Source organism: Filobasidium floriforme (genome assembly GCF_021052385.1).
Source record: "Filobasidium floriforme strain CBS 6241 chromosome Unknown HD553scaffold_17, whole genome shotgun sequence".
Lineage (NCBI taxonomy): Eukaryota > Fungi > Basidiomycota > Tremellomycetes > Filobasidiales > Filobasidiaceae > Filobasidium > Filobasidium floriforme.
The window spans coordinates 480,555-491,780 of record NW_025763638.1 but is presented as its reverse complement, the minus strand read 5'-3'; the positions used below and the strand labels follow the sequence as shown (position 1 = coordinate 491,780).

At 52.5% G+C, this 11,226-nt stretch overlaps 5 protein-coding genes across 5 annotated transcripts; 2 read left to right on the top strand and 3 right to left on the bottom strand.

Annotated features, from left to right (window-relative positions):
* Nucleotides 1-7: 7 nt before the first annotated feature.
* On the top strand, nucleotides 8-1,033 carry HD553DRAFT_274668 (uncharacterized protein; the record flags this gene model as incomplete). Its single annotated transcript, XM_046177875.1, has 2 exons — nucleotides 8-406; nucleotides 473-1,033. 2 exons carry the CDS (start codon nucleotides 8-10, stop codon nucleotides 1,031-1,033), a joined length of 960 nt encoding a protein of 319 aa, XP_046034993.1.
* A 106-nt stretch (nucleotides 1,034-1,139) lies between these two features.
* Nucleotides 1,140-2,826, bottom strand: HD553DRAFT_343970 (uncharacterized protein; the record flags this gene model as incomplete). The annotated part of the gene is made up of 4 exons (XM_046182932.1): nucleotides 1,140-1,403; nucleotides 1,518-2,302; nucleotides 2,367-2,442; nucleotides 2,515-2,826. The coding sequence occupies 4 exons, from the start codon at nucleotides 2,824-2,826 to the stop codon at nucleotides 1,140-1,142; spliced, it is 1,437 nt and encodes a 478-aa protein (XP_046034992.1).
* Nucleotides 2,827-4,832: 2,006 nt separating this feature from the next.
* Nucleotides 4,833-6,549, bottom strand: HD553DRAFT_315147 (putative cytosolic Fe-S cluster assembly factor NBP35). The gene is made up of 4 exons (XM_046180448.1): nucleotides 6,368-6,549; nucleotides 6,056-6,283; nucleotides 5,319-5,964; nucleotides 4,833-5,243 (listed from the first exon to the last, which is right to left on the bottom strand). Exons 1-4 carry the CDS (start codon nucleotides 6,482-6,484, stop codon nucleotides 5,215-5,217), a joined length of 1,020 nt encoding a protein of 339 aa, XP_046034991.1. The 5' UTR covers nucleotides 6,485-6,549; the 3' UTR covers nucleotides 4,833-5,214.
* A 206-nt stretch (nucleotides 6,550-6,755) lies between these two features.
* On the top strand, nucleotides 6,756-9,980 carry HD553DRAFT_315145 (uncharacterized protein). Its single transcript, XM_046180447.1, has 16 exons — nucleotides 6,756-6,874; nucleotides 6,948-7,517; nucleotides 7,608-7,838; nucleotides 7,945-8,062; nucleotides 8,182-8,288; nucleotides 8,363-8,440; nucleotides 8,507-8,586; nucleotides 8,651-8,692; nucleotides 8,758-8,977; nucleotides 9,051-9,086; nucleotides 9,150-9,232; nucleotides 9,306-9,371; nucleotides 9,433-9,475; nucleotides 9,544-9,555; nucleotides 9,621-9,670; nucleotides 9,735-9,980. The coding sequence occupies exons 1-16, from the start codon at nucleotides 6,820-6,822 to the stop codon at nucleotides 9,747-9,749; spliced, it is 1,806 nt and encodes a 601-aa protein (XP_046034990.1). The 5' UTR covers nucleotides 6,756-6,819; the 3' UTR covers nucleotides 9,750-9,980.
* On the bottom strand, nucleotides 9,620-10,548 carry HD553DRAFT_315140 (uncharacterized protein). The gene is made up of 2 exons (XM_046180446.1): nucleotides 9,960-10,548; nucleotides 9,620-9,883 (listed from the first exon to the last, which is right to left on the bottom strand). Exons 1-2 carry the CDS (start codon nucleotides 10,524-10,526, stop codon nucleotides 9,860-9,862), a joined length of 591 nt encoding a protein of 196 aa, XP_046034989.1. The 5' UTR covers nucleotides 10,527-10,548; the 3' UTR covers nucleotides 9,620-9,859.
* Nucleotides 10,549-11,226: the final 678 nt, after the last annotated feature.

The following is an 11,226-nucleotide window of genomic DNA, read 5'->3' as shown; positions in this document are numbered from 1 at the left end:
CTCAGCTATGGAAGAACCAGAACTCACGTCACGAAAGAGGAAAGACCCAGAAAGCTCACAAGCCTCGCCCAATAAACGGGCTCGAACGGACGATCCAACACCACCACAATCACAACCTCAATCTCTGACCACCTGGCTCAAGGTTCCTCCTCCTCCTCCACTCTCGAGCTCGTTGACGACCTCGAACCCGATATTCGACAAAGACTCGATCTTCATTGCCTATGTGTTGCCGATTACGGAAAAGGAAGCCACGTTCAAACACATCGCGGGGTTGATCGACAGGCTCGAACATGGGCATCCGAAGTTGCCGGATGTGATTGCTGGAAGGTCGAAACGAGATGTCCCAGGCGGATCGACGGGTAAGAAGAAGGGGATCAAGCCTAGTCATAACATGTGGGCGGCCAGGGTGAGCCGCTTTGATGAAATCGGATTGACGGCTACAAATCTAACGCTGTAGGAAGTGCATCCACAGCACCTCGCACTGAAGAAAGGCGCCAAAGGTACCCGACCGGATGACTACGAACCCCGAGAACTCGCCAACGACGACGGCGAAGCCCACGGATCTGAACACTTGCTCAAGGTCCTTCGTGACGAAGGCTCTTCCGACGTCCTCGTCGTCTGTTCGAGATGGTTCGGAGGGACGTTGATTGGGCCGATACGGTTCAACCATATAGAGACTTGTGCCAGGGAGGCGGTCGTGGAGTATACAAAGATGGAGCAGGTGTTCACGTTGAGACAAGAGCTGGAGGAATTAGATGATCTGGTGGACGAGCTCCGGGCAGAGGTGAACCAGGCGGAGCAACCTAAACCTGCCCAAGGCTCAGAAGCCGATGCAGAGATTCCGGTCGTAAAAAGCGGAGGCAGCCGGACGTATAGGTTGATGACGGACGTGGTCAAGCTCGAACGCCTGATCAAAGCCAAGAGCATGACGATCAAGGTGCTCATAGAAAAGGTGGCCACGCAAAAGATCGAACCGGAGGAAGAAGATGGACAAGAAAGAGGTGTCGAGCAAGATACGAATACATCATCATGACGGTTTCAACCAAGCGATATGGAATACAGATTTTTACGATTCTAAAGGAAACATTTCTTGGGTATGCGGCCCATCTGGCTCGACGGAAAGATGAGGGCGAGCAGGATTAAGCAACAATAGCGTCCTTCTTGATCAACTCGGTCTTCTCATCGTCCTCCTCTCCCTCACTGGCAGATCCGAGCAGACGCTCGACAGCCTCTTCTCCTTCTCCCTGGCTGGTAGAGTGAGCTCCCCAGTCGGCTCGGTGGTTGAAGAGGAGGTTGAAGTCGCCTCTGATACCAGAGACGATGGCGAGGACCGGGGTGACGATGAAAGGGGTGAGAGCGAGGGCGGCAAAGTTGGACATGATGGCGGTTCCCGCGTTGTCGGACTGCTCAATCGATCAATTAATCGGATCACAATCAAGAACGTAAAGGATGTTTCAGTTCAGCCTCGACCTACGGTCGCGGGATTGGTTGAAGTTGGAGGAGGCAAATTGACTTACGAAACCGGATGGCTTCACGATCTCGACGATCCTCTTGCCCATCCAAGTACAACCGAACAGGGTCATGATGATGGTGACCAGAGCCGTGGTAGTGTAAACGGGTTTGGCGAGGAAGTGCCCGATCTGGCTTCGTCGGATCAACCGAGCAAAGGAAGGGACGAGGACGAGCTGGCCGAGGTCCTTCTTGTCGAGCTCGTCAAACTCGGCAGAGATTGCACGGGTCTCGGAGAAGATCTCCTTTTCCCTCTCGATGCTCGAATCGTCTTCGAGTTCCACCGGCCCGGCGTTCCTCTTGTTGGACAAGACCCAATCGACTCGGTAGACGGGTAGGAGCATTCCACCGATGGATCCGAAAAGGGTGCAGCACTGGAAACTCATGAATGCGTGGATCATGATCGTCATGAACGCCTTGAGGAAAGCCGGATCCTCCTCCTTCTTGGGCTTGGGATTGGACTCGGAGTCGTTGCCGGGGAAGACGATGGCGAAAGCGGAGACGATCGCAAAGAAGAGGGTCGCCAACCCGAGCACACCGACGACCATGGCGCTCATCCCGAATAACCTCCATTTGAGGGGGGCACTCTGGTTGGTGATACGACCCCCGGCTATCTGGGTCATAGTCCTATAAGGAACTGTGGCGGCGATGAAGGTAAAGGCGGCCATAGATGCCATGTTGTTACCCGGAGCGATGAAGGGGATGAAAGCAGCCAGGGAAGCCAAGGCGAGCGCGAGAACCGTGGTCATGAGAACCTTTGGCAAAGAAGGGATAATCTCCTTGTATCGAGTCTCTGAAAATCGGGCGTGACTCGTCAACGAGGTTTTTGTGCGTCGCGATTATAACCCCGAGCCTACCTTTGTTCGAATGCCTCGCTAGAGCGCTCTCGGTGACACCAGCGATCTGTGTGAATTGACCGGCGACGTGAAGGGTCTGTGTACACAGGTTCAGGTCATGTTCGGTTCGCAAACGGCCCAACTTCGATCAATCGCTATCGCTACTCACGATTAACAAGCAGGCCATGGTTCCCCAAACACCCAGCTTGACCGAGCTTGTACATAGGCGATCCATGTTGCAGACGATGCCCATGTACAAGGCAAAGCAAACAGCCATGACAGCAAGCTTGGTCTTGGGGCTCTTGACCTCGTCTCGAGCCAATCTCTCCTTCTTGAGAGCGTCTTGGTCGACATCAGCAGCGTTGTCGATAGGCTGTGCCAGTTTGGCTGCGCGCCACCTGGTCAATTGAACGATCGCTCCCAGCCCGAACGAGATGGGGATCCCGAGGGCGAGACCACCGGTGGTAGTCCAGTAATCCATGTGGATGAGGGTAGATTGAGATTGGTTGTATTCAAGCAGGTGAGAAGATGTCCTCACTTGCGATTTCTGTGGAGCGATATCGACGACAATAACGAAGTCGATCCCATGACCATCCCCTCCTCTGCCCTATATATACTCCGCCTGCAGAGCTCGGCGACCCGTGCGCTGCCGAGAGAAGGAACGTGGCGTTCCGCGCTAGAAATCTCGCTGATGTTGTGCCGTGGCCGAGGTCGAGTGAAAATTCCCCGACTCGTCCACTTGGCGGCGACCTTGCCTTGCCGAAAAGGTTTCGAGAGCACGGACGTCGCAACGACAGTAGATCGCGTAGGAGAACAATAGGCATTAGGATATGATATGTGAGACACATCACCGCTATGCAAACTACCGGCTTCACTTCGACGTATGTCCTGGCGATGTCTATTTTGGGCTTGCAAGTCATTGCGAGCCACGCGCGTAATGCGATGTGTTTCATCGCTGTTACTGATAACTCGCAGTCTCGACATCAAGCCTTTCGCATACATCTTGCCACAACGTCACAACATACACATCTCGCATCTCGATTGATATTATCATCACACAGACACCTGGATCTTTAGTGTACTGGTAGTCAGCAATTGCATTGCATCTTCCGCCAGAGACTGGCGCGATCCTAGGCAAGAATCGAATCGTCCAGAATACGTATATCAATTTTCCGGTTATCTATTGTTGTCATCCAGTGGCTGTCTGTCACACCTCGACGTAGGTAGAATGAAGTTAGCAGTAAGCTATGAGAACTACCAACCAGTTGCCTCACTTGTCGTCGGTGAAGTTTTTGATTGAAGGCTGCTGAGAGCCATAGCAGTTATAAAACCAGCTCGTCACGTTACACGGGAATCTGTATACAAAGGTGAACAGTAGCGTGAGTGTCAGTCCTTGAGATAGAGTCTTTGCCTGCGCAATCGCCTGTTCACTCCGTGCTCTGTGGTATCGTACAGGAAAACAGTGAAACATATGTACAACAGATCTGATAGTCGTTCCGAGCGAGACGCAATGTCCGCCATTGATTTCAAGCTGAGGGTTCTTGACCGGACTGGCTGGATTGGCCTTAGCCAGTCGGCGCGGGATTGGTACTGCCGTATACAAATCCGTCCATATGTACATGAAAGAGGGTGCCGTTCTCGTCTCTCAATTTACTCAAGTACGTGTGGGATGTAGCTCCGGTAAGCGAGTGGAAAGTGGGATTCAGAGACAGGTCCGGAATCGAGGAGCGCTCTAATGATACGTCGCCGTCCTCCATGTAGACCATGTATGTAGCCGTAGCTATGACCTTCATGGCTAATACCTGATCGTACTGATGATAACGTAGCTCTCGTTTCAGAAGTACGCATCGCGGTCCAACAGTTGCGACTGTGCCGCAACAGGCGCTCTCTCTCCAGCTGTATCCCTCCGCTGAAAATTTTGGAGGTAGATTCTCTGGCGTGGCGACTTCCTTCTCAGTCTTCCACTGGGCCATATGCCTGTGGAAGGCTTCGAGTTTTTCGCGCGTAAGAGGATTGAAGACGTCATTCAACGTTGGAGTTAAATCATGTGCCAATCCCGGAGGAACTCTTCCGGATTCCAGTCTGCCACCACCGCCATCACTTCGCCTGCGCCCATACAGCCTGGACCCTCGACGTATGTCTTACGTACGATTCCTTGCGCATCGGTGTTTTCATCCAGTGGTATTATGATTTGTTTGTCCATCCTGCTGTGTCCGAATCTGGTTGATAAGGGTACCGCTGAATATATAATTGCACGCAAGAAGTCGCGGTAGGAGGGGATTGCCTGGCTTAGGTATATATACTCGTCAGCTTCTTACTCGCACGAAATCAGCATACAACCGATCGCGAAATTTGGGACAAAGGAACTGATTTATTGATCACGAGACGAAAGTCCACCGTCAAAGCCGACAAATCGTCAATCACGCTGAGAATCTCGCAGTTGCCACAGGACGAATACGCCATCAGTCAAGAACCCCATAAAGGAGAGCATGCTTATCAGATTGAGTCAGCCTGTCGGCAGCGCCGACAAAGTATCGGCCTGGCTGCGTATGTACAGCTACAGTGGATAGCCTGCAGGCATGGAGTGGGGGGCCGGTTTCTGGCGAGATTGGCCCTGGCAAGATTGTGTGAGGGGCAAGAACGATCGCGAAATCCTCTTCACAAGCCTAGTCCATACCACTGTCTGACATTGCGTCATATGGCGGACCTTCTCTTGCCTTGTCGATTGCGCCATTCTGTCGTAAACGTCGACATCAATGGCTGTCGAGAGCTCTTCCTATGTGCATGCGGGTTGATGTGTTATAGAGGTTGGTTGTGATGAGATACAATGAAAAGCTTGTTATGGGCAGAAACTAAAGCTTGTGGGAACCTAGGCGTCTCCCAGCAGCTCTCGTATACCTAAAAAACGCGCAACCGACCCGAGGTTATTTTAGCTGAACTCCTCGGATTATAGATATGTCCCGATCGACTCACGTTGTACGATATCTAGATAAGCCCCCGTAGCCGGACTATCCGGGTACTCGTCCAAGAAGCTCTTTCCCTCGTCACAACTCGCTCCGATCCTCGGGTCCAACGGCACTTTTCCCAACAACTCCAACCCGAGCTCTTCTACCATCTTGGTCGCTCCCCCCGTGGTAGGTTTGAAGATCTGTGATTCGTTCTTACACGAAGGACAGACGAACCCGGACATGTTCTCCACGACCCCCAAGATGGGTATCCCGACTTTACGGCAAAAGTCGATCTCCTTCCTCACGTCCTGCAGAGCGACCTCTTGTGGTGTGGTGACAATCACAGCTCCATCGATCCCGGTCTCTTTCATGTACTGGACGATGCTCAGATGCTCGTCCGACGTCCCCGGAGGCGTATCCACGACCAGGTAGTCCAGTTCGCCCCAGTCGACGTCTTTGAGAAACTGTTTGATCAGACCGTTCTTCTTCGGGCCACGCCAGATGACGGCGTCGGATTTGGAGGGGAGGAGGAAACCGATGGACATGACGGACAGGTTGGGGAGCGCGTAGACGGGGGACCAACCTTGAGCGGAGGTGTGAATGGTGGAATTTTCGAGACCGGTCAGGAGAGGGATGGAGGGGCCGCAGATATCGATATCCATGATTCCGGTCTGCGAGCAATAACCATCCCGATTATTAGCAAGTCGCCACCAACACCGATTGACCCAACCTGGATGGTCCCGACGTCAACCCCGAACTCACGTGCAGATCCTCATCGGCCGCCAAAGCCCAACTCAAGCCCGCTGTAAACGTACTCTTCCCCACACCTCCCTTCCCACTGAGCACCAAGATCTTCCTCTGTACGCCCGACAGTCTCTCTCTGATCAGGGGGAGATCGGGGTCAGGTCCTTTAGGTCCTTCGGCACAGACCGATTGGTTAGGACATCCTTCACATGCGTCTGTCTTGCCCGCCAGCGTGGACTCGGTGCCCTGTAGTAGAAGAACAGATACAGGGGACCAGATTCACATCCGAGGATAAGATTGATGGCAGAAAGGCGAGCGATATTGGCTTACCGGACAGTGATCGTTGGCATCCACGGGAACGTCCGTAGGCAAGATCTCGCTCGTCTCCGGGAATGGGACCGGTGATGGCAGCGGTATAGGTATTGATGGGGCTTGGACTGCTAGCATTTCGAGACTATGACTGGGACGATGAGAGCAGAAGAGGCTACAGATCTTGGCAAGTCAGAACGATTCGAGGGGGGATGATTGAACATGAGAATAGTTGAATCGAGGCGTCAGAGCCTGCTGCTAGGATTCTTATCAATCCTCCTCTCGATGATCGGAAGCAGATTATACATCCGATGGAAGTATATTTGCATCCGAGGGACTCTTGATCCGATTGATGATCTCTCGTACACGACCTCGAACACGAAACAGGTCGGTAATCGATGTGTGCCTCCTGCGGCGATGTCGACAGATTGTAACTGTAATCTATCCCAGCTAGATGGAAGCAGGGAGCCCAGATGTTCACTCCCCTGAGTAAAGGTAGCGAGAGGCGACAATACAGAGAATGGGATGGTGAGCAGACTACTCGCACGACTTTCATAACAACCCCCGGTCACGCTGAACTGATCACACGACATGCTCGCAGAGAACCCCACTACGCCGGATAGGAACCGTTCGACGAGGTCCAGATCTAGCTGGAAATCTTCAAGACAACCTATATCGCCCTTCCGAACTCCTAATCCCCGGAACGTCACACCTTCCCGGCGAGGTCACGAAGCGAATAGATATTCACATCAGCATCAAGGACATCAGCGTTATGACAGTACCACCCACCTTCTCGCCAAACCACAACCACGGCCATATCACCTCGAAACACTAGAAGATCTTCCTCGAACTAAACGTTCTTTCCGATCCCGCTGGTCGTCAACTTTCCTCCAGCCGTCCAAACAGACGGTCAATACCTGGTTGGACAGTTGGTGGAAACGACACTTTGTGCTCGTAGTCGCCCCTTGTCTGTTCGTCTGGGTCTGGGTAGCGGTCCCTTTTCCGGCGCACGATGCTACACCGAATGGTGATGGGGCAGGAAGTTTTGGCAATGTCCGTGGAGATGGTGATGGCGGCAAGGTGGATAAAGGTGGAAGTCAGGAAGATGGTGGAGGTTATGGAAGGAAGATCATCGAGCCGAACTTCGCATTCTTCCTCTTCTACTATTACGGTCAGTCATTCTCATTCATCCTCCTCTGAATCTAAACGATCCATTCTCACTGAAACCTACATATCTCTGACGACCATCACGCCCAACCAGGAATCTACCTAGCAACAGCCCTCCTGTTCATAACAAAGCTCTTCGACCTGTACCGACTCAACTGGTGGCCCCGCTCCCTTGGGGGTTTGAAGAGCTATACATTCTTCTGGGCGACGAGCTTGGCTGTGGGGTTCGGATGTCATTGGGGGGACGTCTTTGGAATCGGAAGGAGGAGAAGTGTGGGCGGCGGTCAGGATGGACAGGGGGACGAGGTCGATTGGGAGCGGAAGAGTAAGTCTACATTTCGAAATCGAATGCAGCCCTCATTTCCGAGGTATAATCGCACTAGCTGACCTCGATCGGCTTCCTTTTGTTCTTGACCCGGGGTATTGATCAGCCTTCTGGATAGCTCTAGCATTTCTGACGATGCTCATGCCAGCGTTCGTCTGCTTTTCCAAGCTCAAGCGGGATCGACGTCATACGTTCCGGCACAGCTTGACAGAGTTGCAGAAAGCGTGAGTTCGCACCCGGATTCGCTGTCGTATAGTCTGGTTTGGGCCAAAAGTAACCTGAGATGGATTTGATGATGCTAATCTCGATTCTGCTCGGCTTCCTTGTGCGGCACGCTGAATAGGTTCTTGGAGAGGGAAGCAGCGAGGAGGATCCCAGCGTCTTGGGAGAGGTTCCTGTGGTTTATGACCGTACTCGGGATAGCTTCGTTCTCGCTCGTCGTCGGACAAGGTACGTTGCATTCTCGAACCATAGCATAAATCAGATTAACTAAAGGATGAGCAAGTTTTGCTTCGATATCGTAGCGTTTGCGAGTCTGTACCTGAAGACACTACCGCATACCTCTATCGACGCTACTGTTTGGGTCTGGAGCTGGATAGCTAGTGAGTGACAGATGAACCGGAATGATGCGGATCGCACCTAAAGTTCACCGTTCCTGCATTGTTTAGCTGTGAATCTGTTGAATGGGTTGTCGGTGTGGATCATCTCGACGCATATTCGATCAAGAGCGTTGCTGTTCCTATACAAGGTGAGTCCGTAGAGTAGATCTGCTTGAAATAGCTCGAGACCCTGATGTGTTTCTCTTGCTATAGTATTTCTTCCAAGTCGTCCTGTTCACCTTCTACCGAAACCTAGTGAGTATTCGACCTGCACGTAGGTGAAATACGGCTTGGTTCTACAACGATTTCCGGATCCGCAGTTTGCCCGACTTCGATCGCCTCAACAATTCGCTCTCATCCAGCTTGTCTCTTCGTTATCAGTGATCACCCTACAACCGATCCAGGTGACTAGGATCTGGTACAAGATTCTGCAGATTGTGATTGGCTACGGGAAATCGTATGAGGAACACCTGGATGCGCAAGCGATCACTTTTTACGTACGGGGAGTCGCACAAAATGTGACCATCCTGGGGTTTCTCGGTGGGTTCCCGATGGCGAGGGCAGCGATTATCGTCCATCAGCTAATTTAAGGCGGAGGCGCTGAATTGCACAGGCTGGCTATCCATTCTGCATTTCGGCACAAATTCTCGTAGGTCCTTTCCTAGACGTCCTGCACGTCCATCCACCGATATTCACGAATCTTACATTACAGGAATCTACCCATTCTTCGCGTTCAACTACTCCAAGGATCCGTATACTTTCCAATTGACGTTCTTGGCCACGGTCGCAATCTGGGTGAGCTCCCTCACGCCCGTGTTGATCAGCTTTTATCGTTACTGACTGCCATGTCATTTATGGCCCCGGACAGGCCATTGAGCTGTTGACATCTTGGGTAACGAGAAGGCTAATGAAGCTCATATCTAAAGTCGATGTGGTGAGCCCGGTCCAATAGTGACTCGCTTCGCGTTGGTAGCTCATGCCGTCCAACTACCCAGACCGAAGCAGGATTACACGAATTACGAGAATTTCCCGAACTCAGTAAGTTCCTGATGTTTCATAACTCTCGCAAAACAACGTATCTGATGCTGTCTCTCGATTCTTCGTAGCTGTTGCCTGTGGTAAGAACAAGCGTGTGCTTGGAAGCTAAGAATTCCGCTGACCAGGAGTTCTGCAATCTATTCAGGCTGGACATCGGTACACATTTTGAGCAATATACTGCTTTTCCTCATCCGAGTAAGCGCATCTCAGTGCCCTTCCGGAACGTCTTCTTCGCTGACGCCCCGTTGACATTTTTCAGCTGGACTTCAAGTAGTGACGTATATGCATGGTATATAGAGCATCTGATAGATACGTTGTATGACGGACATCCCCATTGTATCTCACTAAACTGTGGACGACGATTCTTGCACATCGTCTCGTCCACTAACCCTCGGCCGGCGGAAGCACCTTTTTATAGGCGGATGGAAGAATGCGATTAGCCTTTACACTAGAGAGCATTTACTCTTCTGATCCCGAGACTTACCTCGCTCATGGCAAACCAATATCCGGCCCACCATTGCGCATTGACCGCACGCGAGACCGCCACTTCCCTGTTCATTTCAACCCCACTGGTAAATCCGGACATGCCCATGGACGGGTACACCCCAGAGCCTGTCGGGTCGTATGTCGGATCCTGGCGCGAAGCTTGTGGCGGACCCGATCGAGCTGGAGGTGCGGGCATAGGTTGTTGAGGCTGATACTGCTGTGGTCGCTGCTGTTGTTGCTGTTGTTGTTGTTGATACAACGGGTTGAATTGCGATTGAGGTAATCTTCGTCCAGTCGGCGGGGAAGGAGAAGGACTGGCCAGTCCTGCATAATTGGGCAGTCTTTTTCCACCTCCCATTCCGGCTCCTCCGTTTCGACCTCCCGCCATCGCTGATGTCGTCGCTGCAGAACGACTCCGAGCGTCTTCAGGGATGATAGGTCCCAGCATCCCATTCGTTCCTCCTGTTCCTGCGCCTGATCGTCCTGCTCCAGCTATCATCGCGGACGATCGGATCGTCCTGCCAAACGGATCCGTCGTCGGCATCATCCCCGTATCCATTCCCATGCCCCCTCCTTGTCCCGCCCCGAGACCGGTCCCCGACCCCGACCCCACGGTCGTACTCATTATCACATCGGATCCCGTCCCCTCATCCAAAGCATCCGGCTGGTATGTCGGTGATAACGGAGTATACACCGGAGAAGTAGGTTGATACTCCGGCAGAACCGGTCTGTATCCGTCTTCCCCGTCCTGACCTTGATTGCGGTTTTGATTCTGTGTGAAGGGGGTATTTGTCGGACCGGGAAGGTATGGGTTGGGTTGCGTGTTGTGAGCAGGGGCATGGGGAAGGTAAGGGTTGAAAACGGGGGTTGGGGCGATTCGGACTCGTTTGCCCTGACCGCCGTTCTGGTTTTGGTTCTGGTTTTGATAGTTGTTCTGTCGCCCGTTCTGGTTTGTCACTGGATTACCGAGATGACATGAAGGCTATCGTCAGACTGCCAAACTAGACTGCGTTCAACGGATACAGCATGGCAAACTCACCTTCCCCGTTAGCGTTCCCTCCACCCTCATTCGCCCTTTTCCTCTTCTTCCCCTTCCCCCCTTTACCTCCCTGTCCATTCCCAGCCCCATTGGCGTTCCCCCCAGCATTCGCCTCATTGTGATTGGAGGAAGAAGCAGTTGCCGTGCGGGGTACGATGGGATCTTCAGCGGGGTCGTAAGAGGTGTACCACCTAGTTTTGATCAGACTTGGGATCGTCAACGTCGG